At 51.1% G+C, this 27,820-nt stretch overlaps 4 protein-coding genes across 5 annotated transcripts; all 4 read left to right on the top strand.

The window, feature by feature from the left end:
- Nucleotides 1-806: 806 nt before the first annotated feature.
- Nucleotides 807-3,560, top strand: LOC105100153 (kallikrein-11). Of its 2 annotated transcripts, none has more exons than XM_010993124.3 (5): nucleotides 807-852; nucleotides 1,480-1,636; nucleotides 2,041-2,306; nucleotides 2,882-3,018; nucleotides 3,408-3,560. In XM_010993124.3, the coding sequence occupies exons 1-5, from the start codon at nucleotides 813-815 to the stop codon at nucleotides 3,558-3,560; spliced, it is 753 nt and encodes a 250-aa protein (XP_010991426.1). In that variant the 5' UTR covers nucleotides 807-812. The 2 variants fall into 2 exon arrangements, with proteins under 2 accessions (XP_010991426.1, XP_064345929.1); XM_064489859.1 differs by having other exon boundaries at nucleotides 813-852; nucleotides 1,480-1,640; nucleotides 1,949-2,306.
- A 1,792-nt stretch (nucleotides 3,561-5,352) lies between these two features.
- On the top strand, nucleotides 5,353-9,287 carry KLK10 (kallikrein related peptidase 10). The gene is made up of 6 exons (XM_031457147.2): nucleotides 5,353-5,441; nucleotides 5,908-6,012; nucleotides 6,711-6,894; nucleotides 7,608-7,882; nucleotides 8,071-8,204; nucleotides 8,774-9,287. The coding sequence occupies exons 2-6, from the start codon at nucleotides 5,922-5,924 to the stop codon at nucleotides 8,924-8,926; spliced, it is 837 nt and encodes a 278-aa protein (XP_031313007.1). The 5' UTR covers nucleotides 5,353-5,441; nucleotides 5,908-5,921; the 3' UTR covers nucleotides 8,927-9,287.
- Nucleotides 9,288-12,841: 3,554 nt separating this feature from the next.
- Nucleotides 12,842-19,235, top strand: LOC105100224 (kallikrein-9). Its single transcript, XM_010993222.3, has 5 exons — nucleotides 12,842-12,884; nucleotides 13,060-13,216; nucleotides 15,440-15,705; nucleotides 18,199-18,335; nucleotides 18,758-19,235. The coding sequence occupies exons 1-5, from the start codon at nucleotides 12,842-12,844 to the stop codon at nucleotides 18,908-18,910; spliced, it is 756 nt and encodes a 251-aa protein (XP_010991524.2). The 3' UTR covers nucleotides 18,911-19,235.
- Nucleotides 19,236-20,735: 1,500 nt separating this feature from the next.
- LOC105100154 (kallikrein-8) lies at nucleotides 20,736-25,074 on the top strand. The gene is made up of 5 exons (XM_031457129.2): nucleotides 20,736-20,805; nucleotides 21,317-21,476; nucleotides 21,689-21,948; nucleotides 23,607-23,740; nucleotides 24,883-25,074. The coding sequence occupies exons 1-5, from the start codon at nucleotides 20,736-20,738 to the stop codon at nucleotides 25,036-25,038; spliced, it is 780 nt and encodes a 259-aa protein (XP_031312989.2). The 3' UTR covers nucleotides 25,039-25,074.
- The last annotated feature ends 2,746 nt before the right edge of the window (nucleotides 25,075-27,820 follow it).

The raw sequence follows: 27,820 nt of genomic DNA, 5'->3' as shown, positions 1-27,820 counted from the left end.
CCCTCTCCCTCGGGCACTGGCCTACCCAGTGCGCCAGGCCTCCATTTCTTCCTCTGCTCTGTGCTTGGGGCTGGGGGTGGGAACTGGGTCTCTCTGCCTTGATCTGTGTCTCCAGCAGGCTGCCCCCGCCTCAGTGACCTCTGACACCAGCTGCGGTTACTGAGTCCAGCCCTTCACCCCCACCCCTGCTGGCCAGGGCGTTTCAGGACATTAGCCTTTCCGGTGACCAGCCCCGCCTGGCTCTATTGGGCTGTTCTTTGAAGGGGCAGGGGTTCAGCAGAGTGGGGGCCAGGATGCTGTCTGGAGTGGAGCCCCCTACCACACTCCAGGCCACCCTCAAATGGCCCATATCACCCTGGAACGGTTACTGACAAAGCCTGGTTCCCTTTATCTTCTCACCCTAAGATGCTGGGCCTGGCCACATCTCAGGTAGCAAGAAGGAAAACATTCTCCAAAATGCACCTCTGAGGTCCCGTGGTTGACTTAAACAGGGCAGGCTCATCATTTGCCCTGGGCAAAGCCCTCCCAGCAACTTCCACAGCCTACTTGGCTCCGGGAAGTTTCTAACTGGGATTAAGCCCTTGCAAGGCCACCCTCAGTACCAGATTTATTTTCAAAGTGTGGAGGTTGGGGTGCTGTGAGAACCAGGGGATTCCTCAAACCCTGCTGCTTCTCCTTTGGGGAGCCGGAGGAGGCAAGGGAGATGGAGAGGGCAGGAGCCAGCCCTCCGTCTCCCTGGAAAGTGACTTGGCCCCATGTCCCTCCTTGTTCCCAGAAGTACCTGGGGCCTGCCGTCCCCTTTGCTCCAGGTCATGATGATTCTGCAATTAATCATTCTCGCTCTGGTGACAGGTATGGTGGGGGATGGGGATGGGCAGGGGCCTCCCTCTGGAATCTCTAGGATCCCCAACCCTCTATCTGGACACTGATGGGGTTGATATTAAAAATATAGACTGGAGGGGAGGGTAGAGCTCAGTGGTAGAGTGTGTGCATAGCATGCTCAAATTCCTGAGTTCAATCCCCAGTACCTCCATTAAATTAATTAATTAATTAATTAATTAATTAATTAAACCTAATTATCACCCCCCAAAAAGCTTAAAAATAAAATGAAAAAATATATGTATATCATAACCCATAGCGCGTGTGAATGCATCTAGGAGCCATTATGAGGTCCTGGGTGCTCTTTGCTGTACCAAAGTGTAATCCTTTTAGAGCTACAATGGGGAGAGGTCAAAGACGGTCCCAGAGGAGGGGCCAGGGCAGCTGGGATGGTGTGGAAGACACTCAAAGGGCTCAGGACAGTGTCTACTGACCAACCACTGTGGAAGGATTTCAATCATTTCACACCTGGTCCATCCACAGAGTGCATCCCAGCGGGACATTAGGTTAAGGTCCAGCCCACCCGCCCGCTGTCCTCCTCCCCCATTTCTGGGAGTCCTCTCATGCTTGAGACCCCTCTTTCGTCCCCACCCTTTCTAGGGCACACAGGGGGAGAGACCAGGATCATCAAGGGCTACGAGTGTCCTCCTCATTCCCAGCCCTGGCAGGTGGCTCTGTTCCAGAAGACACGGCTGCTGTGTGGGGCGACCCTCATCGCCCCCAAATGGCTCCTGACAGCAGCCCACTGCCGCAAGCCGTGGGTGCGGGGGCTGGGGCGGAGCTGGGAGGGGGCTGGAGATGGAGAGATGGCTGCAGAGGGGCTTGGGGCTGGGCAGAATGAGGATGGGGTGAGGAGACTGGTGTCAGATGTCAGAGATGGGCACAAGTGGCTTTAGCATTGATGATACAGATTGGGTTGGGACTGAAGATGGGAGAATGAATGATGTTGGAACTAAGATGGTGTTGGGAATGGGGTTAGATGCTGGGCTGGCGATATGGTTTAGAAGAGGGTTTTGGTGGGCAGTGGGGATGAGATTGGAAGAGGAGCTATGTTTCTTCATTCTCTTAGGTGCACTCATCTCTCTCCTTCCCCTCATGTCTCTCTCCATCTCCTGTCTCGCCTTCCCTTTCCATCTCTGACCACCGTCTCTCCCACCCCAGCCGATACGTAGTTCACCTGGGAGAACACAACCTCCAGCAGCAGGACGGCTATGAGCAAACCCGGACAGCTACTGAGTCCTTCCCCCACCCAGGCTTCAACAACAGTCTCCCTAACAAAGACCACCGCAATGACATCATGCTGGTGAAGATGGCGGCACCAGCCTTCATCACCTGGGCCGTGCGACCCCTCACCCTGTCATCACACTGTGTCACTGCTGGCACCCACTGCCTCATTTCCGGCTGGGGCACCACGTCCAGCCCCCAGTGTAGGGACTCCAGAGGGGAATGTGATGGGGGGAGGGTGGTTATGATTGTAGAAGGACATGGGGAACCAGAAGAACCTTCAAAGACGAGATTCATAGTGATACAAGAGGAGGCTACCTAAGGGTGTCAATTGTGGGATATGTTGGAAGGAAGTGTGGAAAAGTAAGGGCTGAGGAGGGTGGAGATAAAAGTTTGGGTCTTGAATTCAGACAGACATGATGTGCAATGTCAGATCCAAAACCTGCTAGTTATAGGTCCTCAGGCAAATGGCTTCGCCTCTCTGAACCTTGGTTTTCTCCTCTATAAAATGAGAATAATCACATCCACCCACTAGGGCTGGATTAGAGATAAGGTTTATAAAGCAACTGGCATAAAGAATTTTACTTGATAGCATTACTGTTGCTGTTGCTACAAGCAGAGAGATGAGTTGATTGTAAGCAAGAAGGACAGGAACTGGATTCAGAGCAAGGTCCCTGGGTTCAGAAAACCCAGGTGCTGGGTTCAGAGCAAGCCTTGGAGTGTAAGGAAGGGGACCAGAGGGTTCTCACTGTCCATACCCTCTCATGTCGTTTCACAGTGCACGTGCCCCATACCTTGCGATGTGCTAACATCACCATCATTGATCACAAGAAGTGTGAGAACGCCTACCCTGGCAACATCACAGATACCATGGTCTGTGCCAGTGTCCAACAAGAGGGCAAGGACTCCTGCCAGGTCAGAGGGCAGGGCCTGGGTCTCCAACTGCATGGGTTCCACTCCCAACCTCAATTGTGCCTTCATCTACATCAACAATCTCACCTGCACCCCCAAATCCATCTCCACCCCCAGTTCGCATTTCTAACCTAAACATGATCCGCAATTCCATTCCCATTCCCACCCCTATTTCCAACCCCAACCATCCCCAAATCCATTTCAACCCTAACCCCATCTTTGTTCCCACTCATAACTCTAACTCATCCCCAATCTCATGGCCAACCCCATCTTCAATCTCCAACCCCCTCCCAACACCATCCCCACCTCCTGCCTAACACCATGCCCAACACTTTCCCCTCTTCCGTGGCCTCCCCTCCTCTCTAACTGGTTCTCTCTCTCCCCATCCCCAGGGTGATTCTGGGGGTCCTCTGGTCTGTAACGGGTCTCTTCAAGGCATCATCTCTTGGGGCCAGGATCCATGTGCTGTCACCAGAAAGCCCGGTGTTTACACAAAGGTCTGCAAATACATGGACTGGATCCAGAAGACGATGGAGAATAATTAGCCAGGACCAGCGCATCACAGCCCAATACCCTTAATCTGTACCTGGGGCTGTGGTTCCTGCTCATTCTGTTAATAATAAAGCCCGAGCCAGGACTCCTTTATGTACTGTTTGGGGGGCTTCTTGACTTTGAGAGATGCTGTAGCATAACCCTCAGTTTGGGGTCTGGAGGTCGGACACCTGGGTTCAAATCTTGCCACATACTAACTTGTGACTCTGAGAGTGATAATAGCCATTTGGTTCACTGGCATGTCTCCAGCCCCAAACACAGATCCTGGCATATACCAAGGTTTCAATAATTACTTACTGAATAAATGAATCTTTCAAATGCTTACTATGTGCCAGCCTCTGGTCCAAGGGCTTTTAAATTATCAACTAACTTAATCTTCACAAAACCCTGTGTGGTTGGTATTATTATTATACCCATTTTGCAGATGGGGGAACAGGCACAGAGAAACAAAGTCACCTGCTCATGGTCACACAGCCAGTAAGTAGAATAGAAAGGAATCTGAAGCAAGGTGATTTCTTAACTACCAAGCAACACTGCCTTCAACAAGACTCAGTTTCCTTATCTGTAAAATCATGCATGCAGCAGTACGATAACACGCGAACAGTACGATAGACCTGTCCATAGTTAGGACCTAAGAAAAGGGAGCTATTAGTGTTTTGTTTCCAACCTCTATGATAGGTAGTTCATCAAGACGTGTGCAGGTCAGTACAGTAGCCACGTATGTCTATTTAAATGAAAATTATCTAAAATTGGAAATGTAATTCTTCAGTTGCATTTGCCACATATCAAAAGCTCTATATCCATGTGTGCCTGGTGGCTGCCATGTTGGCTTGCACACGTCAAACGCTTCCATCGTGGCAGAAAGTTCGATTGGATGGTGCTGAGCTGGACCACCTCTGGAGTTAACTCACTTCTCGCAGGATCTTTCCTTATGTCCTGCTCCCCTTTCAGCAGAGGTAGCTGTCATGAGAGGTAAGAGTCCAAAGCTGGAACTGGGGCCTCCTGGTTGTTAGGTGCACCTGCTGTGTGACCAACTGTGAGTCACTGCCCTGTCTGAGTCTCCCATTCTTCACCAGAAATGAGGAAGTTGGTAGAAATGATGTTGATGCCTCTTGTGGCTTTTGGCCTTCAGTGATTCACAGGCCTGTGTGTCACCTGGAAACATGCAGATGGCAGGGAGGGTATGAAGTGACCACACACCGCCATGATGCAGAACCTCCTCCAACACACATTGGCTGGTCCCTGGGACACACATGGACACTGCTCTGGCTGTGGGTGTGGGCTCAAGCACTGAGCATCCCTCGGGGGCTGCATCTGCCTCCTTCCGCTCTGTGTTTTCTTTTCCTTGTTTGTGTATGTCTGTCTCTTGCTCCTACTCTTTCCTTCAATCTGTCTTAGCTCTGCCTCAGCACTCTGGCTTTTCTCACTGCATCACTCTAGGTATGCATTTCTCTGTTTCTCCCCCCTTCTCAATTACCTTCACCTATCTCCAGCACTACCCAGAGTCCCTGGGGTTTGTGGCACCCTCTCTCCTCATCTAGGAAGACTTCTTGAAACAGGGGACCTGGGGAATCCCTATGAAATCCAACTCCTAGAAGGGTATTTCAGACACTGAGAGAAACCTGTATTCCTGGGCCCCTCCCAGAGCAGGAATCTGGGGCCCAGGTTGGATGCCAGCCTCACCCACTGCATAATTAGGGAGAGGGAAAGGGAGGGGGTGAATCCCTGGAGGGGAGGGTGGGGAAGTTTCCGGGCTCGTTGGGATTAAAAGGGAAGGCCTGGCCAGGGGTCTCCTGGCAGAGAACTTCGGCGGCCCACAAGGCAGGGCAGAGGCACTTCTGGGTCTCCTCCCTTCTTCCCCTCCACGACTCCAGGTGAGCGGGATGCATCTCACCTTGGGTTGGGCGAATCGCGAGAGCATATGTGAGGACCCTCGGGTCGCGGGCAGGAGACTTGTTTGAGCCTCAGTTTTCTTATCTACGAGAAGCGCCTCCGGGTCTTGAACCCCCACCCCAGCTATGAAGGATGGCGAAACCTCAAGCCCTGAGAGGCTGGCAGCAGGGACAGCCCCGGCCCGGAGAGCGATCCCCTCGGGCGTAGAGAGGGGAGGAGGATGCCAGAGGGGCATCACTAGGGTAACTGCGCCCATTACTGCTGTTCAGGCCCAAATCGCCCATCCGCCCACCCCTGCGTTTGTCGGCCGCAGGTTAAACGGGTCCCCGCGGGCTGCGGTGGCCCAGGATGGGAGGACGGGCGCGGCAGGGTGGGGGACTCTGAATGGGCAAATGTTCTGAGCCGCCCTCTGCCCACACCACCCCACCCCACCCCACCCCACCCCAGCCTAGGTCCTGGCCATGAGATCCCCGCACATCCACCTCTCCACCGCCCCTGGCGCTCGGGCCCTGGCGAAGCTGCTGCTGCCGCTACTGATGGCACAGTTCTCGGGTGAGGCGGGGGACAGGGCTCGGCGGGAGGTGCCGGGGACCCAGGGTGATGGGGGAGTGTGCTCTTACCCCCCCCCCCACCAGCGCACGCCCCTCCCTTTCGGACCCCAGGACACACCCACAGATCCGGAGAGGCCCGGCCTCAAGTCAGACCCGCCCCTCTTCTAGCTCCGCCCTGTGGGTTCCGCCCCCTTTATTCCTCCAAGAACCGAACTCCCCTTTCTCCTCGCCTCGTCCTTTCCCTGCCCTTTCTTACTCCGCCCTAGTTTACCCCAAGCCTTGCCTTCTGGTTTTTGCCCTCGCCCCCTCTTGCAGCGGGTGGCGTTATTCCCGCCCCTACTTTCACCGGCTCCGCGCAGCGTTCTGTCCCCGCCCCTTTTACGCCACGCCCCTTGCTGCCCCGCCTCTTTGTGTACCCGATCTCTTCGAGCTCTGTGTTCTATCCTTGCCCCTCCTGGCCCAGCCTGCCGGGTCCCATTACTCCACTCCGCTCCAACCCCGCCTCCTTCCCCTTTCACATCGCTTTTCTCCTCCCACTTCTATTCACTTCCTTCAGGACCCCCAATTTCCACACACATCCCGGGGTTCTGCTTGTGCTCCCCCAGTCCTCGTCCCATGGCCCAACTCAGACCCCAAACGCAGTCAGCGCTTGCCCTGCTGCCCTGCCTGCTCACATCTCCAACCCCTTTCTTTCTCCAGCCGCGGAGGCTCTGCTGCTCCCCAGAAACGACACGGGCTCGGACCCTGTGGCCTCCGGCTCCCCGTGCGCTCACGGCTCGCAGCCCTGGCAGGTGTCCCTCTTCAATGGCCTCTCGTTCCACTGCGCGGGCGTCCTGGTGGATAAGAGTTGGGTGCTCACGGCCGCGCACTGCGGGAACAAAAAGTAGGGAGATCTCCTCGGGAACGCTAGGGAGGGGCTGTGGAGGCAGGCTCCAGGGAGGGGGCAGGAAGGGCTGGGGCATTTGCCTGTATGGCACTGCCAGCTCGAAGTGGGGTCAGTCCTGGAGGGCTTCATGTAGGAGAAGTGGGATTGTGCTGTGGCCACGAGGGGGCAGTGTGGCCTTTCTCAGCGTTTCTGGGCCCATCCAGAGCCACTGTCCAGCCGATTCTCCTAGGGTTCCACTTAGATGTAGATAGTTGTATGCAGCAGACAGAAATCAGGGTCTCATGTGGTTAGGACTTTAGAACTAAAGGGAATTGTTCATCTCTTGAGTTCCCCACTGAGAGAGGAAGAAAAGGGTAGGTTTACCCAGGTAGACCCTCTGCCTTCAATTCCTGCAGAATTTAGGGACCCAAACACCTGATCACTCCTCCCTATGTCCCCCTGAATTGGATCTCCAGCTCCCTTCTCTTCTACCCAATCCTCCCTCAGACCCAGGAGTCAGGGTCTCCAGCCCCTCCTCCATCACTTTCAAGAATCTAGACCCGCAGCTCATCCTCCCTCAGACCCAGACTCTCCCGGCCCCCAGCACCCTCCACTGCTAGGATCCAAGTGTCTGTGCCCACCCCACTGCCCATACTCACCATCCCAGAGACTCAGGGAGCAGCTCCAGTCCCAGTGAAGGCTTTGCATCCATCTGGCTCTTCCCTCCCCAGGCCTCTATGGGCTCGAGTAGGAGATGACCACCTGCTGCTTCTCCAGGGCGAGCAGCTCCGCCGGACCTCTCATTCTGTTATCCACCCCAAGTACCACCAGGGCTCGGGCCCTATCCTGCCAAGGCGAACAGATGAACACGACCTCATGATGCTGAAGCTGGCCAAGCCCGCGGTGCTGGGGCCTCGAATCCAGACCCTACGCCTGCCCTACAGCTGTGCCCAGCCCGGAGACCAGTGCCAGGTCGCTGGCTGGGGCACCACCACCTCCCGAAGAGGCAAGAACTGGGGGTTCTGAGGCCTGTATCTCCCGGAAGGAGGACTGGATGCTGGGTCTCCTGGGCCTGAGGGAGGAGAGGCTGGGAGTCTGGGGCCTGGGATGGGAACAATCTGGGTTATCTGGACTTCTGGGTCCTCGAGGTTTGGGGGCTGGGCCCCAGTATTACCTGATGTTTTCTCCCACCAGTGAAGTACAACAGGGGCCTGACTTGCTCCAGGGTCACTCTCCTGAGCCCTAAAGAGTGTGAGGTCTTCTATCCTGGCGTGGTCACCAGCAACATGATATGTGCAGGACTGGACCGGGGCCAGGATCCCTGCCAGGTAGGGACTGGCCAGGGAGGGTCTCTGACTCTTGGGAGCAAGGATAGGGAGGTTATGGGAAAACAGACATTCCCCAACCCCAGAGCCAACCTCCAGCCCAATTTCATCCCCATGTCCAAAACTACCTCTTTATTACCCCAACTCCAACCTCTTGTCCATCTCTACTTGTTTGGGTCCACCTTCTCATGCCCAACCCTGTCCTCAAGTCCACCTCCAAGCTCGTCCCCAGTCTTAACCCCCTTCCACCTTCAGCCACATTCCCATCCTCAAGCCATTCCTAAACCCCTACCCCCTCCCTGTCTCTGGATCCATCTCCATCCCACACCTACCATGAACTATAATCCCAGCTCCATGGCATCTCCAGTCTCATCTCTTATCCAACACCCCAAACCCCAAGTCCAACCCCATCCCCACCCCATCCCACCCCCAACCCCACCCTAACCTCATCTTTATCCCAACCTAGCTCCAACCCTGCCCATCCCGTCTCTTCCCCATCACTACCCCAGGCCCCCAAGTGGCAGCCCTTCCACTGGTGTATTTATTTGCTCTCTCCTTCCTCCCACCCCCAGAGTGACTCGGGTGGCCCACTGGTCTGTGATGGGACACTTCAGGGCATCCTTTCATGGGGCATTTACCCCTGCGGCTCTGCTCAGCATCCAGCTGTCTACACTCAGATCTGCAAATACACCACCTGGATAGAGAAAACCATCCGCTCCAACTGATCCAGAGGCCCTGCAACTCCTTCACCATCTGCCCTCTTCTTGCTTCCTCTGCAGTCAGCTGGACTCTTCCCCTGCTCCTCTCAAACTTCTGCCGTCCATGCACACCTGCTAACCTCTCTCCTCTTCCCTTGAGCCCCCTGCTCAATGCTGTCCTCTGCCGGCATTTAGGTGGAGGTGCAGATAGTGGTAGCAAAGTGCTGTTCATAAGTAAGTTGCAGTCACTAGTCTCGAGAGAAGTTGTCAGTCCCAACTTGGCTTCCTGCTTTGTGACCTTGGCCAAGCCCAGTATCCTCTCTGGGCTTCAGTCTCCTCACCTGGAAAATGAAGATGATGTAGTGCCTACCTCATAAAAGTGTTACAAGGAGACTATAACGTGTGTAAATTGTTATGGAAATTGTCATGTAAAGCATTAACACAATGGATGGAGAGCTCTGACTAAATGTTAACAGGTCCTGGTGCGAATGTGTGTGATTCTGTGTCCTGGAGGGAACAGCACAGGAGTAGCCCCCAATCCCGCCCCCACCCCATACCATCGCCATCCCCACCTCTCAGGGCTGATGGGAGAATCACCTTTCCCACCCTCCTCTCAAGTTCTGTGAAGAACCTCTTAACTACTTCCTTCTTCCCTGCCACTGTTACCCATGTGTGAGTCCACCCAACGCCTGTTCCTCAGGTCCCAGCAGGAGCTGGGCTGTCTCTGAGTCATCTGGTATCTCCTGTGCCTTCCCGAGGCCACCAGAATTCAGGGGACCTCACTTTGCATCCACTCCAGCCTCTAAGACTAGAGGAACTCTCCCCATCTTAGTTGCTAAGATGATGCAAAGAAGCCCTCGGAAATTTAGGGGAAGTTTTTTGGTTTCTTTGTTAGCTCCAGCTCCATCCCCTCACCTACCACCAACTACAGTCCCAGCTCCATTGCATCTCCGTTCTCATCCCCCTGGTCCAACACCCAGAGACCTTACGTCCAACTCCATCCTCATCCCATCCCAAACTGGCTTTGAGATTTTGCCCTGAAAAGTTGGGAGGAAGGGTTCTTGTCCCCTCCCCGAAACTGTTTCTGTGTAAATGTTCCTATGCTGGGGGCGCTGTTATACACAGAATCCAGGCAAAGCTAACAGAAGTTTGGGCATCTCCACTTAGCCCGGACTTTGGAGCAGTAACATCAGCGGAACACAGGCACAATAGAAAATTTCCACCCAGCACAGGTTGTTTTGTTTCCCCTTTCAAACACCAGTTTGTGGAGCCCCTGCTGTATGGCAGGACTGGTGCTGGGCTCTGGGAACACAGTGGTGACCACAAGGTCCCTGTCCTCACAGAGCCCGCAGAAGACTGGTGCACAGGGGTTGAGCTGTCTACACAGCTCCCTTCTGCTGACTCTTCCCCTGCCCCTATTAGCACAGCCAGGAAACGTCAATCAGGCATATCAGCTGAGTTTGTCATGTAGGAATCAGAAGCAAAGTAGGTGAGAAGTCGATTCACTTATAAAGGCAATTTGCCTGTCCCTTGAGCACATCGTTACGTGTTTATTGAGCCGTATCCTAAGCCAGATCCTGGTGATGACTCAGACTGGGCCTTACCCTCAGGAGCTGCTGGTCAGGTCAGGGAGACAGGCGAGCCTTACATTCTTGTCACTCAAGTCTCCATCCAAAGGTCACCTCCTCTGGGAGGTCTTCCAGGATTGCTCTGGCTAAAAGGGTCTCTCTGTTACCCACTCCCTTCCCTGGTCAATAAGCCACTGCTCTGTTGATTTCTTTTGCAGGACTTGTTGAAGCAAAAATGATCTCATTTATTTGTTTACTCCATAATGGGTCTGTCCCCTCCTTCCCTTCACCCAGTCAGTGAGGGCAGGGACTCATTTATTCACTGTGGTTTTCTAAGCACCTGTATCGTTCCTGACACATGGAAGGCACTCAACACGTTGTTGAATTAACAAATAACCAAACTGATCAGTGCTGTAGCAGAAGGAGGCACAGGGTGCCCTGAGGGAAGGCTTCTCAGATGAGGGGACATATACATGGGGTTTTAAAGGATAAGTAGGAGTTCACCAGGTAGTGAAGGAAATGTGTTTCTGTAAGTCATTGTGTGACCTTCAGCAAAATGCCTGAATGCTCCCTCTACCTCAGTTATCCCCACTATGAAAGAGAGGCTGATTAGACTCTTGTGACAATTAAATGAGAAAACATTCATGACACGCTGACCACATTGCCAGGCATGGAGCAAACAGTCAATAAAGCTAGCCATCAAAATGTTATTTAAAGCAGTTAGTACAGCACTCAGTACATAGTGGGTATTCAGTCTCTGATCTCAAGGACCTCCTCGTCTAGAGAGGGTTTAAGGCAACTGCAGTCATGAGTGATGTGTATTATGATGTAGGCAGTGCAGGGCTCTGTAGGAGACGGATAGACAGATTTATTAAAAGCCTACCACTGTTGTGTTTCATATGTGTTAGTTCACATAATTCTCCCACAACCCCAGTTATTATTGCTACTTAACAGATGGAGCAGCTGAGAGTGGTCCAGTGACTTGCCCAAGGTCACACATGTAATAATTACCAGCGTTGAGGTTTGGATTCACATGGTCCAGTTTCAGAGTCCCTGCTCCAAAGCACGACAACATGATGAGGTCTACACTTCCAAGGAAAGCCCAGACCCAGCTTGATAATCAGGCTTATGACAACAGAAAATGGAAGAGAGGCTATGAGTGCCCCCAGGGAGGAAAAGATGGACTCTGCCTGGAGAAATCAGAGAAGGCTTCCTAGAGGAGGGAGCATTCAGGTTGGGCCTTGAAGGCTGAGTAGAAGTTCACCAGGACAAGAAGGATATGGAGAAAGACATTCACTCATTCAATTAACATTTCCTGAGGCCTCCCATGAGGCCATCCCTGAACTGGGTGATGCGAGGGACACAGAGATGAGTCAGACCTGGGCTTGGCCCCCCAGGGTCTGTCCATCTGGTGAGGAGGAGGAATGGGAAGAGAGGCAGGAAGGATGGGATGATGGGAAAGACAATGGAGGGGAAGAGATAGGTGGAAAGCAAAACAAACAAGACCATGTTCTCAGGACTTAGCCAAGATCTGGTGGCATTGAGAGAATGGGGAACATGCTTGGTTCTAGGCAGGTTGGGACCTGGATCCTTGTGATGGTGGGGACATGAAAAAGGAGGTAGGTTATGACCAGACTGGATTAACCTAATTGGGACCATATTTCCCAACCTCCCAGGAAAGGGAGGGGGCCGAATCCCCAGGGCAGGGAGGGTTGGGGTGTGTACACAGGTACAGCCTTCTTTGTGGTCTCTGTGTTTCTGTCTCTTTCTCTTTCTTTTTCTCACTCTGCATCCTTCTGTGTCTCTATCTGCCTCTCTGTTTCTTTCTCATCCTTCCCTACCTCACCCCATCGTGCCTGCTTGCCTGCCTTCCTCCCGCTGACCCCTGGTTCTTTCTCCCACCCCTGGGCGGTCCTCCTACTTAACTTTCCGGCCTGCCCAGTGCATCAGTCCCAGCTCACTGCAGCTTCATTCAAGATAAACTTGCTTCCACCCTAGGACCCCACCTTAGGGATCTTCCTCCTCCAGGCCACAGAATATCCGGTATGCAGATGTTGCATCTGGAAGTCATGGCGAATGAGGGCTCCCCTGTCTGGAGAACCCCAGGAGGACTATGCAACCCAGGGCCCCTCCCCCATTCAGTGGAGTCCTGATGATGCAGGCCACCAGCTCATCTCGACAGGGGGTATCCCCCTGTATCTCCTCCCTTCCCATGGCTCCCAGTCAAGGCCCTAGGACTTCCGCCTCCCTGTGGGACATTTCCCAACTCAGATTAATCATGGGGCGGCCCCAGGGAGGAGGAAGATGGCATGGCTTACCATAAAGAAGGTCAGGGCACGAAGCACAGACTCAAGGACCCAGGAAACCTGAGGTCATGAGGCTGGGATTCGTCTGTGCTCTGCTTTCTCTCCTGGCAGGTGAGGCTCCTGCCACCCATCCCAGGCCACTGCCCCTCCATGGCCCCCAGGCACCCCTCCACCAGGCCCTTTGTCCCCTAGGCTTCCGCTCCTGCCCTCTAGGCACCCCAGCATCTCCCCCAGCCCTACCACCTTGCTCTTCTCTAACCCTTCTGCACACCTCCCACCCTTCCAGGGCACAGCTGGGCAGACACCCGAGCCATCGGGGCCGAGGAATGCCGCCCCAACTCACAGCCTTGGCAGGCTGGGCTCTTCCACCTCACCCACCTCTTCTGCGGGGCGACCCTCATCAGCGACCGCTGGCTGCTCACAGCTGCCCACTGCCGCAAGCCGTGAGTGACCTGGGCGGGCCACTCTGGGGAGGGGGTTGGGGGTCAGGGAAGGGTGACGGGGCAAGGGGCCTCTGGCAGAGGAGGGAGGGAGTGGGCAGAAAGGGCTGCCTCCATTTCTGTTCCCCAGAGTTCAGTTCTTACAATTACAAAGAGTCGACTCTCCAAATTCTAGCCTTCTAAATAATCTGGCTCTAAGAGTGGAAATTTTGAAACTTTGACCCTTAAGAGCCTGGACTCTGACCCAGAAAAAGCCAGAGAGGTAGACTCCTAAAATCTTGAATCCAGGAGGTTTTACATTAGCGTCACTGAATTCTAGAATCCTGGATTCAGAGACTGGGAAAATCAAAGAAGTCTAGAGCTGCACTGTCCAATGAAAATACAGCCCCAACCACGTGGGGAAAGTTTAACTTTTCTAGTAGAAAACACATTAAAAGGTAAAAAAGCAATGAGTAAAATTAATTTTAATAATAGATTTAACTTGACATATTCAAAATATTATTTCCTCGTTAAGCAATTTTTGAATATTTCTGAATGACATGGTTTAGTCCCTTTTTCTACAGCCTTCGAAACCAGACATGTATTTTAGAAGCATGACACACCTCAGTTTGGACCAGCCGTATTTCAGGTGCTCAATAGTTGTATTGCATAGCGCAATCCTAGAATCTTAGATCCAGAATATTCCAGCCTGGTTCACTGAATACAGAATTACATAGTCCTGGACTCTCTGAATCACAATGTTCTAGAATACTGTGACTTGTAGAATTCTAGAATCTTGAACAAAGAGCATTCCAGAAGCTTATATTCATACATGACTAGGTGGGTTTAATATCCCAGAATGCTGTCAGTCAAAATTCCTAAAATCCCCAAAGTTTTAACTGAGAGAATTCTGGAATTTGAAGCTATTTGAATCCTAGGTTCTTACAAATCTAAAATCAAAGATTTATAGAACTCTAGAATGATGAAATTCTAGTCTTATTGTCCCAAACTATTAGCATTCTGGTTCTTTGTATCCTAGATTTAGTTCAGATAATTTAAAAATCCTAGATTTTTTGACCCAGAAAAATCTAGAACATTAGAATCTTGACTTCATGAGATTTTAGAACTTGAGCCTCATAGAATTCTAAAATTGTGGATTCCTAAAGTGTTAGAATCTTAAAATTCCAGAATCTAGAATCTACCTGAAGCAGAAATCCTTTTTATATTATCAGGAAAGGGGCCATATATCCTGTTCTGATGTTTTCCCCTCTAGGGACGATGCACAGGGGCTGTACAGGATGCTGTGTGGGAGTTTCCCATCATGCATTGCTCCGTAATTGAGCCTCTTTTAGCTCAGGCCTGTACATCAGGCTAGGAAGACAGTGTTCGGATTTCAGCCCCAAAGAGAAAGAATGGGAGAAGCAGAGCTATGGAGGTACAAGGGACTCAGGGGGCAAGGACAAGTTGGGGCTGGTTTCCCAGATGCAGAACCAAGGCAACAAGTTGACAGAGAGGGACAGAGATAGAAATAACACCTCATACTCCTCAAGCCCTGAGTTCTCAGTCATTAACCTAGTTCCTAAAGTCAGAGGTCAGAGGCTGGGGGTGGACATGTAGACCCCCTGAGGGTCCCCAGCTGTTCAGGGCATGGACCAAGAGCAGAACAAGTGGACTGGGGCTGCCAGGAGAGGGCTTGAGGCAGGACCTCAGGAAGAAATTCACTGAGGGGTGAGGGATATGGCAGATGGGAAAAGCCTGAGCCCACAGACGACCCCAACTTGGGGATTTTCCATATCCTGCCCTCGCCACACATAAATTCACACACACAGAGCCACTCCCCACAGAAGCCACCAGACCTGTGAGGGCGGGGGTGTGGGGCTGTTGTTGGGTGGTAGGTGGAGCCTCTACATGCCTCCATGGTTCCAGGAGACCCAACTAAGGCCCCAGGTGGGGCAGGAAGAAAGGTGGCTCACTTGGTATGGAGCTAGGAAGGGGTGTGAGCTTTCAAGGGAGAGCTACAGAGGTAGAGGCAGACAAAGGGATGAAGTGGGAAGCGGGGACCCAGAGAGGGTGTGTGCGTTGCTTAAAATCACACAGCACCCTGGATCACACATAGATGATGGGGGCCCAGAGAGGGTGTGTGGCTTTTGGAGAGTCACACAGCATCCTGGGTGATAAGAAAAAGAGGACTGGACTGAGAAGACACCACACATTCTCCCACCTTGACCTCTGAGACCTGTCCAACAGGTATCTGTGGGTCCGCCTCGGGGAGCACCACCTCTGGCAATGGGAGGGTTCAGAGCAGCTGTTCCGGGCCACAGACTTCTTCCCTCACCCTGGGTTCAACCAGGACCTCAGCGCCCAAGACCACAAAGATGACATCATGCTGATCCGTCTGCCCAGGAAGGCACGTCTGGGACCTGCCGTGCAGCCCCTCAACCTCAGCCAAACCTGCGTCTCCCCGGGCACCCAGTGCCTCATCTCAGGCTGGGGGGCCGTGTCCAGTCCCAAAGGTATAGCCTTGCCCACCACACACACTCTCATGTTTCATGCCATGAGTCTGAACCCCATCTCTTTCTGTCTCTGTTTTTTCATCTCTTAAGTTCTGTCTATCATCTATCTCCACGTAGTTCATCAAATCTAAATGCTATAAATTGTACCATGAGTCATTATTTTACAACCCCTCTAAGAATGAGAAAAAGAAAAAAATGTTCCCATCAATCCTCGCTGGCACCATTCACTGGGAGACACATCCTGATTTCAGAGGTGTTGAAATGTGAGTATATGCATCTTACGATTAAAATAAGGGCTACGTCTCTCAGAGTCACAAATCAGCAATCCATTCATCAAATTTGGCTCCCCACAGCCATGCTGGTTTTCAAATTGTCTTGAAAGAAACCCCAACAATTCATTTATTCGGCTTGTTGCTGCCAACATGGAGAACCTGAGAGATATTACATTAAAGTCAAGTTACTGGATTCGCTTGAAAAATTCAAAACTGGCACTGCTGGGTCCACAGTTCTAAAATAGCGACCACCGGTGACCGAACCAAGGAAGGCTGCCCCTTTTCAGACAAGAAATGGGTTCTCGAGCCACTGCAGTTCACCACACTGGCTGCTGTTTCCCTGTAAAGTCCCCTCCACCCACTTCTGTTTACCCATCGAGTCTCTGGAAGCATCTGAATTTGTAACCCACATATTATATACATGGATAAATATGTATCTACCTGTATTATATCTACCTTTATTATATATGCTGTATCTCCCTCCTTCTCTAACTAACCTCTAAATCCTTCTCCCTGCCTCTGTCAATTACCATCTCCCTAGAAAAGGCTCCTCCCCTTTATCCCACTGCTTTCTCCCTGGAAATCTCTGTGTCTGTTTCTCCCTATTTCTTCATTGCCTCCTCTGAGAATCCCTTTCCCCTTGAGAGGTCTCTGTCTCCTGCCATAGTCCCTCTTTTTCTCTGTGTCTCTCTTCTTGTCTCTTGGGTCTCTGCATTTTTCTGTTTCTTTGCCACTCTCTTATTTCTCTCTTTCAGAATTTTTTTCATTTTTCAGTTTTATTAGGTAGAACTGTTGCAATTTGACTGCACATGTACAATGTATTACATGTAAATACATATACACAATATACTGCACATATTTAAAAAATTTACTTACATGTACTGTTCATTGTTTCTAAGAACGTTTAGAGCTTTAGCTTTCTAAACTTACATAGTTATCAAAGGAATAAACCCAACCAAAAAATAAGAATTAATTCAAAGAGATACATACACCCGACCATTAACAGCAACATTATTTATAATTGCCAAGATATGGAAGCATCTTAAGCACACATAAATAGATGAATGGATAATGAAGATGAAGTACATATATATGTAATGGAATACAACTCACCCATAAGAAAGAAAGATATTTTGTCATTTGCAGCCCTTCATTCACTTTTTTTTCCACTTCAAAAACCAGAATTTTATAACTGGCATAAACATTTCCATTGCATCAAAAAGAGCAAAATACCTAGAAATAAACTTAACAAGGAGCTTACCTATACTCTGAAAACTGTAAAACATTGATGAAGGAAATTGAAGATGATACAAAGAAGTGGAAAGGTATCCTGTGCTCTTGGATTGGAAGAATCAACATTATCAAAATGGCCACACTACCCAAAGCAATCCACACATCCAAGGCAACCCCTGCCAAAGTACTCATAACATTTTTCACAGAACTAGAACAAACAATTCCAAAATTTATATGGAACCATAAAAGACCCCGAACTGCCAAAGCAATCTTTTGTAGGTCATTTTTTTTCTCTTTCTTCTTTTTGTTCTCTTTCTTATGGTTTGATGACTAGAGAAGTTCTTTTAACATTTGTTGGAAAGCTGGTTTGGTGGATGCTGAATTCTTTTAGTTTTTGTTTATCTGTGAAGCTTTTGATTTCTCCAACAAATTGAAATGAGAGCCTTGCTGGATAGAGTATTCTTGGGTGTAGGTTTTCCCCTTTCATCACTTTAAACATATCGTGCCACTCCCTTCTGGCCTGTAGAGTTTCTGCTGAAAAATCAGCTGATAACCTTATGGGAGTTCCCTTGTATGTTATTTGTTGCTTTTCTCTCGCTCATTTTAATATTTTCTCCTTATCCTTAATTTTTCTCAATTTGATGACTATATGCCTTGATGTGCTCCTCTTTGGGTTGATTCTGTGTGGTACTCTCTGCATCTCCTGGACTTGGGTGACTGTTTCCTTTCCCAAGTTGGGGAAGTTTTCAGTTACTGTTTTTTGTTTGTTTGTTTTTTGTTTTAATGGAGGCCCTGGTAATTGAACCCAGGACTCCTCATGCATGCTAAGCATGTGCTCTACCACTGAGCTATACCCACCCCCCGATCTTTGAGAGTCAAATACGATGGCTTGGTGGGTCCTTCTTAGGAAACAGGGAGGTGGGTGCGGAGGGGCGCTGAGTGTGGTGGGGACAGCTGCTGACCTTTTACGGACCTCTTTCCCCAACAGTGCGGTTCCCACTTGCACTGCAGTGTGCCAACATCAGCGTCCTGGAGCCCAGACTCTGCCACTGGGCGTATCCAGGCCACATCTCAGACAGCATGGTCTGTGCTGGCCTGTGGGAGGGCGGCCGGGGCTCCTGCCAGGTGAGGCCTACTCTGCGAAAGAGCGGGAGGGGTGTCCTGCAGGGATTTCGGGGGCCTGGAGGAGAAGGGAGCTGAGGCCCCAGACTTCTTGAATCAGACCAAGGAAGGAGCTGGGATACCTGGGCCCTGGGAGAGAATGGGGCCAGGGCCTAGATTCCTGGATCTAAAGCAGGAGGGGACTGGGGGTTGGACTCTATGTCCTGGGGGAGGAGGGAGTTAGGAGCCCAGAATGCTAGGTACCAGGGGGAGGTGAGGGCTATCAGCTTTTACTCCTGGGTCTGAGGGAGGAGAGACTGGAGACCAGCACGCCTGGGTCCTGGAGGAGGAGGAAACTGGGGGCTTCCTGGGAGGGAGAAAGTGGCCTGTGTAATGTTACGTACGAGTAGACCTGCCTAACAGGTTCTCTGTTCGTCTGAGCACAGGGTGACTCTGGGGGCCCGCTGGTTTGCAACGGGACCCTGGCTGGTGTGGTGTCTGGGGGCTCAGAGCCCTGCTCCGAACCCGGGCGCCCCGCCGTCTATACAGCTGTATGCTACTACCAGGACTGGATCCAAAAGACCATGAAGGACATCTGAGCCCTTGTGCCTTGGACGAGCAGGACAGGGGCGTGGGCGCAGGGTAGGAGAATTGCAAGACTCCAGTCTCAGTGGTCTCCGCCGTTGGCCTCAGCTGCTCTGGAGACGCCTTCTGGATATTCAAGTTCCCACCTTCGGGTATTTAGACCCAGGCTCCAGCGAAATACATAGCCACGCCCCCTTGGAAGGAAAGAGGAGACACCTCTACCCCTCTCAGCTCCATCCCTATGACGTCACCAAGAACGGGCACTGACCCCATGGAACAGCATCACCTGTGGCTCCACCGGAGTAAAGACATCCACTAAATAGCTCCTCCTCTCCGAGCTTTGCCCAGTGATAGTTCCCCTCTGAGCTCCACCCCTTGCGGCCCCGCCTCCCTCGTCAGAGATCCCGCCCCTGTGACGTGACGGGCATGGTAGCTTTCCCCACGTGGAACTCAGGCACCGTGTCGGGCTCCGCCCCTCGTGGCCCCGCCCTAGGCGTGTCCAGGGTTTGAATCCTGGCGGGGACACGACCTGAAGAAGTTGGGAGAGGGTGTCGATCCCTTCGGATCCAAGGGATGCTTTTACATTAAACGTGCAGAACCGCGCCTTCCTTCTGCCTGCTTTGTGGGATAAAGGAAGGACAACGGGTGGGCGGTGGAGGGCAGAGAGGGAACCGCCACTGCTTTGCAATTCCCTTTAAAGCCCCGAGTCGATCCTGCCTAAAGTCTGTCTCCATCAGCCCGATTGCTGCAAGGCTCCTGGGTTCTGCTTGGGTTGGTCCCGTCCCCCCGGAGGGAAGGGGAAATCAGGTCACGGTGCCTCCTAAACCTGCCTTCCCAGATCCTGGACCTCTCAGGGGGCAGCGGGCGGGGCCGACCCGCCCTCTGAAGTCGGGAACAAAAGGACTCGCCCTGTCCTCCATTCCGGGTTACTGGCAGCAGCCCTCTCCTGCCACAAAACCCCAGGCTCCAAATTCCTCCTTCCAAAAAGAAGGATTAAGAATTAAGAATTCAGTGCCAGCCCCTTCTCCCTCAGACCCCAAATCCAGGTCTCCTTACCCCTCCTCCCTCAGACCCAGGAGCCCGGGCCCCCCTGCCCCCTCTTCCCTAGGACCAGAATGTCTGGGCCCCCAGTCCTGTCTATTTCAGACCCAGGAGTCGCAGCACCAAGTTCCTTCACTCCCAGATCTCAAGAGTTGAAGATTCCGAACCCTCTTGCCTCAAGATTTCCCCTTCAGCTCCTCGGCTCCTCCTCGCTAATACCCAGGGTTCCAGTTCCCAGAGTGGGAGGAGGCTGAGCGGGAGGCGGGCATTCCCAATTAAAAAGCTCCAGAATCTTGTACCAGGCAGGCAGAGCTGAAGTCCCGGGCCCTCTTCCTCTGGGTCGGAATCAATAGGTGACCCCGCCTCCTGGATTCTGTAAGGTGAGATGCCAAAGTTCTCAGGCATCAGGCCCCTGAACCCCTCTCCCAGGGTCTAGGCCCTCAACCTCAGATCCCTGCCTCCTTTGAGACCCAGGAATCAGCACCTCAGCCCCCAAGATTTAGGAGTCCCACCTCCCAGCAATCTCTTCCTTCAGACCCAAGAGTCCGGGACCCTAACTCCCTCCTTCCTTGGAATGTAGAAATTCAGACCCGAGCTCCCCAGCTCCTCAGATTCAGGAATCTGGTGCCCCATCCCCTTCTTCCTGAGACCCAAGAATCCGGATCCCCAGCCCCTTCCTCCTGCAGGATCCAGAAGAACAGCTCCAGCTGCTCTGCTTCTTCCCAGATCCCAAGGTCACCAGGACTTTCTCCTCTCTCCTCCTCTCAGTTCTGCCCTCTCCCTCTCCCAGATCCCACCATGGGACGCCCCCCACCTGCTGCAGTCTGGATCTGGACACTCCTGCTGCTGCTGTTGGAAGCCTGGGCAGGTGAGTGGCTGCGCAAGGCGCCGGTGGTGCGCGGGAGCCTGTGGGGATGCTGTGGGGCTGGTATGTGTGGGTGCGTGCTGTGGGTGCGTGCGGTGGCAGGTGGGGAGATGCGAAGCATGCAGTCGCATGTGGGAGCTTCTGTGGGCTTTTCTGTCGGTGGGGGGAGGCGCGGCACACGTGGCAGCAGGTAGGAATGTGTCAGGTTCTGCTGCATTTTGCATGAGGACACCCAGCCTGCAGGGCTGCTTGCTGAGGGGCGCAGATACTCACAGGAGTATACGGGGCACGTGGATTCCCGTGACAGCAGGTGGAAGCACGCGCAGGCTCGCGACTCCGTGTGTGATGCCCCGCGGGCTTCCACGAGCGGACGTGTGCGTCTGTGTAGCAGCATACGCAGGTCAGGAGGCAAACGCCCGAGGGTGTGTGTGTATTCATGTGAACCCACAGTGGTTTTCCTGGCCCCTGCACTGCCCCAGAGGGTGGCGATCCGACCCTCTCCTTCCTGCTACAGGACACTTGTGGGCACAGGAGCCCAAGGTGCTGCAGGGCCAGGAGTGCAAGGCCAATTCGCAGCCTTGGCAGACGGCTTTGTTCCAGGGCAACCGGCTGCTCTGCGGGGGTGTTCTCGTAGATGACCACTGGGTCCTCACAGCAGCCCACTGTAAAAAAGAGTGAGTGGATGCCTGGGGCAGGGGTGGGCTGGAGGCAGGGGAAAGAGTGGGCTGGGGCTTCGCATCAGGAAGGGAGAGCTGGGGACCCGGTCTCTGAGAAACGAGGTCTGAGAGAAGAGGGAACTGAGGGACCCGGACTTCCAGGTCTGAGAGTGGAGGGACCTGGGGGCCCAGATCCCTGCCTGGGTCCCAAACCACCCCCATAATTACAGGAAATACACAGTGCACCTGGGAGAGCACAGCCTGAAGAAGAAGGATGGAACAGAACAAGAAATGGCTGTGGCCCAGTCCATCCCACACCCCTGCTATAACAGCAGCAGCGATGACCACAGCCACGATCTGATGCTGATTCGACTACGTGGTCGGGCATCCCTGGGGTCCAAAGTGAAGCCCATCAACCTGGCGGATCGCTGCCCTCAAACTGGCCAGAAGTGCACCATCTCGGGCTGGGGCACTGTCACCAGCCCCCAAGGTAGTGGGAGGGAGAGGAGGAGCTGGTTGGCCCAGCAGACCCCAAGCCGTTGGCAAAGCTTTGCCCCTAGAAGGAGATGAAGGGAAAGTGACCGTGAAGTTGAGATTCACAGGTGGTCCACGCTGGAAACCTTAAAGGCCAGGAGTAGTGCGAGAAAGAAAGCGAACAGATTGTTAAGCAGAGCTCAGAAAAGATGGATGAATGCATGAATGAGGCGATGAATGAATGCGTCCTTCCTTCAAGGTGGAGAGCATCGTGTTACACGACCTTGTGTTGTACAGGATTTTACATAATCTTCACAACAGCCTTGGGATACACGGGTTCCTCAGTGGCCCAGGGAAACAGGCTCCTAAAAATCTTCTCTCTTGAACCCAAGACTCCCGGCCCCAGATCCCCTCTTCCCTCACACCCAGGAGTCCAGACCCTTCCTCCCACAGGATCCACAGTCTAGGTCCCCAGCTCCCACCTCACTCTGGACCCAGAAGTCTGGACCTCGACTGAGGTCCTCCCTTTGGGACTTCAGGGTTTGGGTAGCCCCTTTGTCTGCTTCACAATGAAAAAATCGGGGCTCAGCTCAAAGAGGTGATGTGATTTGCCAGGAAAGCAAAATCAGGATTCAGGTCCCTGCCTGCCTGTCTCCTAAGAAGACAATGGGATGCTGTGGAAACCGACCTGCTCATGAATCAGGCAGGTCAGTTCAAACCATGGCCTTGCCCCTTTTCTCTGGGCAAGTCCCTTCCCATCTCTTGGCCTCACTATCTGCCTCTACAAAATGAGGTTAATTCTGCAGTAGACTTTTAAGCTCTACAGGGGCTCCAGTTATAACCGTTTTCTTCATGGTGTGTTCCTAGTGCTCAGGATGGTGACTGGTGCATGGTAGGTGTTTAATAGACATTTGATGAAGGAATGCATGGATGAATGGTTAAACGTATCCCTCCTTCAAAGAGCTGCTGTGAGCATTAAATGAGATTGTGAGCATATAGCTTCTGGCACATAGAGGTACCAGATAGCATTTCTTACCCTCTCAAGTCTATTCTTCAGAGGTTAATCAGAAAGATTAACTCCACTGTCGGTCGTCAGTTCAACTCTTATTTGTGAGCATCTGATATGCCCCAAGTACTGTCCTGTACAAAGCCTTACAAGGTTGCATGCTAGATGGGGGAATAGATAGTAAACAAATACATGTAAAATAAAATATTAGGCAGAGTCAAGTGCAATACTGGAATATCATGGAGGGAGTGATAGGGAGGTGATGTTTTAATTACAGCGGTCAGGGAAGCCTTCTAGGAGGTGCTGACTCTTGGAAGAAGTAGGATTAAGCTGAGATTGAGGACCTGATGGTCTGGGGAAGGGATGTTTGGAAAGAGGCAGAGGTGTCACAGGGGGCGCATCCAAGTTCCCAGTCACCTGATTCTTAATTTGAAAATGACTCAAGGCAAGAAACAAAAGATAGGGTCCAGCAGACCTTCTGTAGGCAGAGAGAAAGAAACAGCAGGGGCCATGGCTTTGTTTAACGTGGTGAGCAGTGACGTCCCCTCTGAAATGTTTCAGAGAACGCCCTGTGCAGCTGTGGATGCACTGAAGGGAGGTTAGACCCAGACAGGGATGGAAGGAAAGAGTTGCTCTCTCTGGGAACTTACAACCTCTGCCCCCTTCAGAGAATTTTCCTGACACCCTCAACTGTGCAGAAGTAGAAATCTTTTCTCAGAAGCAGTGTGAGGATGCCTACCCTGGGAAAGTCACAGACGGCATGGTCTGTGCAGGAGACAGCAGTGGGGCTGACACGTGCCAGGTGAGTGTCTCTGCAACTCCTTTCTTCCTTCACACAACTTGTAGAGACTTGAGGCTTGGTGATCCCAAGCAGCAGGGTGATCCCAAAGAGTTAGCACTCAGAGAGATCACGCCTATCTCTACAGAGTGGGAGACAAGTTCAGAGAAGTCACGCTCTCCCTGCAGGTCACACAGCACAAGAATCAGGATCATTGAACTGTCATTGTTGTTTTCTTGGGAACGCTTGCTTGCAGGATGGGGTGCAGGGAGGGGGGATTAAATAGGTGAGAGGATAAGTCTATGAGAGAGAGTCTGAGGCTAGAGGGTGCACAATCTCCCTGCCTTCTTTCTCAGTGTTAGTATCTGGAATTTGTGCTGACTTTACCAATGATCAGGTAGTCAGCCACTTTTCTTCAGGCCCTGACTGGGTTCCCTAGCAAAGCGGCCTTCTGTGACTGGTTCCTTGGGAAGTAATGCTGTTTTCCCAGCCGACCAGGGAGTGGCGCCATTGACTTCATTGCTCTCTCAATGAGCTCCTTATCCCCAGTATAACATATCTTGGGACATAGATATAACAGTCTCTTTCCCATTGGCTGCAACTTCGGTCCTCATGGATCCCATTGGCTTTGTCCCCTTCATGGAAGACCCACCCCCTTTGTTAATAATTGGTCCCTGAAGACAATGCTTCAGGGCTTCGTTCCCCATTGGCCAGGAATGGAATCATTACCTTCGGTGGGTGATCTTGCCGTGCAATCTAATCTCTCTGGATGATTCTTTAAAGACAATGGTCTCTTCCCACAGATTCCCACCAAGAACTCTGCTCCTTTCTTCTGTGTTTTGTAACTGGATTCAATGATCTCTTTAAGATTGGCCAGGAATGGAAGAGCTCAGTCCCCTCCGTGTTATGCCCACTCTCTTCTCTCTGGATTGGACCCTCCAGACATCATTCTCTTCCCTCATTGGTCAGGATTGCCCCTTATTGCCCTTAGGCATCCTGTCTGCATCCCTGTGCATGGAAGCCCCATCCCTCTCTCTCACCATTGGTTCCAGGATATAATGCTTTTATCCCCATTGGCTAGAAGGAACAAATCATGCTGCAGAACTGGTACTAAATGCTGGGTACAGCAGGGCATTAGATGAAAGTCTTCTATTCTCCCCTTCTAGGGGGATTCCGGGGGCCCACTGGTGTGTGGTGGCGTTCTCCAGGGCATCACATCCTGGGGGTCAGACCCCTGTGGGCGGCCTGAGAGACCTGGCGTCTACACCAGCATCTGCCACTACCTAGACTGGATCAAGAAGACAATAGGCAGAAGAAACTGATTGTAGGATGAGCCCTGAATTCCCCCTCAATAAACTTACAACCTGAGCCTGGCTCCTTCCCTATCTGTGCTTTGGCCTTGCTGGGAGGTGGGGAGGGGCAGGGGTCTGCACCCTGCTGGGAAGCGCAAAGGGAAGTCTAGAAAGACTAGGACCCCCCATGGCTACTGTGGCCATCACCACTGCCTGAAAAGACCTCCCGCCCCTCTTTGTTTTTTCCTGGAGGGACTTGGAGGAATAAGAGGTTAATTTCAAGGGAGAGAAGACACACAAAGATTTCCAAATATCCAATGGGCTGGCCTGTGAAAACATAGTTAAAGGGATTTCTGTTTATAGTTTTTCTGAGCAGCTAGTGTTTCTAAGCTTTAGCAGGGAGATTTCTCCTCCCTTGTTTAAAGAATTGTGAGATATACAGAGTAGGGTGAAGGAAATACATAAACAGCTTAAACACGTACCCATGAGCATCCATGAAACCCCCACCCTTTCTACTGAAGAAATAGAACATTGACAGCCCCCAGCATCTGAGAGCCAGGTATTTTTTCTCTCTCAAGAGAAATAGAAATGTTTCTCATGGCTTAGAGCTATCTGGAGGTAACTGCTCTGGGAAGAAGGAAATGAGTCATGTCACTGCTGGTATCAAAATTAAAGTATAAAGAAAAAGAACATTCTGGGGAGTTTTCATTAGAGCAAAGGCTGAATGTAAGTTGTCTTGGGAAAGATGTGGATAGAGGTGGTAGTTACTGTAAAGACATAAATAAAATGCCACCGGATAGAAACTGGATCCCCTTCATGTCTGTCTCAAATCTCTTCGTGTATGTTCCTTTCCTTTCTTGCTACCAACCATCTAACTCATGTATCTGACTCCCTGACTCCTTTCTCTACTTCATGCTTCTGCATTTTCATAGTGTCTGCTCCCTCATGTGCTTCCTCCAGCCTCTCTTCCTACTTCACATCCTTTGAACTTCACCTTCAACTACCACCAACTGCTTCATCTAGGATTTCTCAGATTATATTCTCACAAAAGAGAATCCAAGTGGTCCAGCTCCACGTTTCTCTTTCAGCCACATATCATAGGTCACTGAATGGCCAATGGTTCGACTGCCTTCTGGTCAGGTGACTAATCCTATGCAATCAGTAGATATTTGGAGTCATGCGATATGAACATGGCCTCCCAGGACTGTGGATGTGTGAGATGTTTTGCACATTAACAGCCTTCGTGATCCCCCATGAAAGACCCCAGTTACCAGAAATCTTAAGGAAGGGTTTCTGCCTGATACTAAACCCCTAGGGCCAGGGACGCATTTCTGGATGGCTACTCAGCGGTCATCTCAACCTAAAGAACTGTTTTATGGTTTTTATTAAGGAAAATTCAAACATATATAAAATAGAGTAAAATAATAAATCCTCATTACCACTGTTCAACTTAACAATTAACAGTGTAAAACCAATTATTTTTCACCTGCACACTCAGACACTTCCCTAACGCTGAAATATTTTGAAGCAAATCTTGCCATTTCATTCTTAAATATTTCATTATGTGTTTCTAAAATGGGGACTGCAAACTGCAGCAGGCAGACCAAACCTTAAAAGCTAGAAACAGTTTTGACTATTTGACTTGATGACAGGAAACACTAACTTTGAACCCTAATTAAGCAAGAAGTTATCTTCCAAAAGAATTCCATTCTCATTGACAGACCTGTATTACAAAAATTTGTACTGATTGTGGGTGAAAAATATTGCCTGCCATATCGGTAAATAATAGACATTGGGGTTATCAAGTCATCAGCCCCTACCACTGCTTCCTCAACAGTGAGCCGGAGGGAACTCAGGATGGAGACAAGAAGGCAGACTGGCGTCTGCTACTAGCCCCAATGGTGCACCCTGAGGGGACTTAAGATAGGAAAAGAACAGGACACTGGCCCTAAACAGCTAGATGCATATCAAAGGAATGAGTTCAATGAGCCCAGACTCCTGTATCTTCCTATAAAAAGAAAAGTGCTAAATTGCTTAACTAGAGATATCTGTTTTTCTTAAACTAACAGTAATCTTTTGATGTTCTGACAACCTGGTCCTTATTACACAACTCCTATATCTCCTGGCTCTTTTTCTGCCTCTTCGGAGCAATCTCTCAGTTATCTGAGAGGCTATTGTCCAGGGCTAAGTCCTCAGAAATGTCCTCCAAATAAAGTATAACTCTCAACTTTTAAGTTGTGCATTTTTTTTCAATTGACATGACTATTACTATAATTTTGAATTTCATGAATTAAAAATGTATGGGAATTTATTTTCCCTTTTGTTATGTAAGTATCTGCATAATATCCTTGATTTTGTCTCCTGATTCACAAATCCTAAAATATTTACTATCTGGCCCTTTATGGAAAAAGTTTGCCAATTTCTGCTCTAAAAGACAAATTTGTTTTCAACATTATCATTTTTTACAGAGTTAACAATAATTCCTTAATATCCTGATATCCAGGTGATATTTAAATGTCCCCAATATTATGTAAATCAAAAAGGACTTGAAGATTAATTTATGGTATGAAGAAAGGGGGTGGCTGAGGTCAAGGAGGGGAAAAGACTTGTCCAATGTCAACCAGGAATTCAGGCATAGAATCATGGATTGTGGAGTCTGGCAAGAGATCAGAGCACCAGGCATGGACAAAAGTTGGAAGGACCCACTTACATCAGAGAGCTTTTGGATACAAGTGGCAGAGCCCCACTTCAAACTGGCTTATGCCCAAGAGGGAGTTGGTTGGCTTAGGTGCCTAGAAAGGCCTTGGAGATG

Source organism: Camelus dromedarius, chromosome 9 (assembly GCF_036321535.1).
Source record: "Camelus dromedarius isolate mCamDro1 chromosome 9, mCamDro1.pat, whole genome shotgun sequence".
Lineage (NCBI taxonomy): Eukaryota > Metazoa > Chordata > Mammalia > Artiodactyla > Camelidae > Camelus > Camelus dromedarius.
The sequence above is the reverse complement of the archived record's forward strand: the minus strand, read 5'-3'. Positions and strand labels throughout refer to the sequence as shown.

Bases quoted from the DNA above. Each gene is read 5' to 3' on its own strand.
- LOC105100153 (XM_064489859.1), top strand. From the start codon at position 813: ATGATGATTCTGCAATTAATCATTCTCGCTCTGGTGACAG. The intron at 1,641-1,948 runs GTGCGGGGGCTG...TCATTCTCTTAG, and splicing joins CCCACTGCCGCAAGCCGTGG to GTGCACTCATCTCTCTCCTT. The intron at 3,019-3,407 runs GTCAGAGGGCAG...CCCCATCCCCAG, and splicing joins AGGGCAAGGACTCCTGCCAG to GGTGATTCTGGGGGTCCTCT.
- KLK10 (XM_031457147.2), top strand. From the start codon at position 5,922: ATGAGATCCCCGCACATCCACCTCTCCACCGCCCCTGGCGCTCGGGCC. The intron at 7,883-8,070 runs GCAAGAACTGGG...TTCTCCCACCAG, and splicing joins CACCACCACCTCCCGAAGAG to TGAAGTACAACAGGGGCCTG. The intron at 8,205-8,773 runs GTAGGGACTGGC...TCCCACCCCCAG, and splicing joins GGGGCCAGGATCCCTGCCAG to AGTGACTCGGGTGGCCCACT.
- LOC105100224 (XM_010993222.3), top strand. From the start codon at position 12,842: ATGAGGCTGGGATTCGTCTGTGCTCTGCTTTCTCTCCTGGCAG. The intron at 13,217-15,439 runs GTGAGTGACCTG...CCTGTCCAACAG, and splicing joins GCTGCCCACTGCCGCAAGCC to GTATCTGTGGGTCCGCCTCG. The intron at 15,706-18,198 runs GTATAGCCTTGC...TTTCCCCAACAG, and splicing joins GGCCGTGTCCAGTCCCAAAG to TGCGGTTCCCACTTGCACTG.
- LOC105100154 (XM_031457129.2), top strand. From the start codon at position 20,736: ATGGGACGCCCCCCACCTGCTGCAGTCTGGATCTGGACACTCCTGCTG. The intron at 21,477-21,688 runs GTGAGTGGATGC...CCATAATTACAG, and splicing joins GCAGCCCACTGTAAAAAAGA to GAAATACACAGTGCACCTGG. The intron at 23,741-24,882 runs GTGAGTGTCTCT...CTCCCCTTCTAG, and splicing joins GTGGGGCTGACACGTGCCAG to GGGGATTCCGGGGGCCCACT.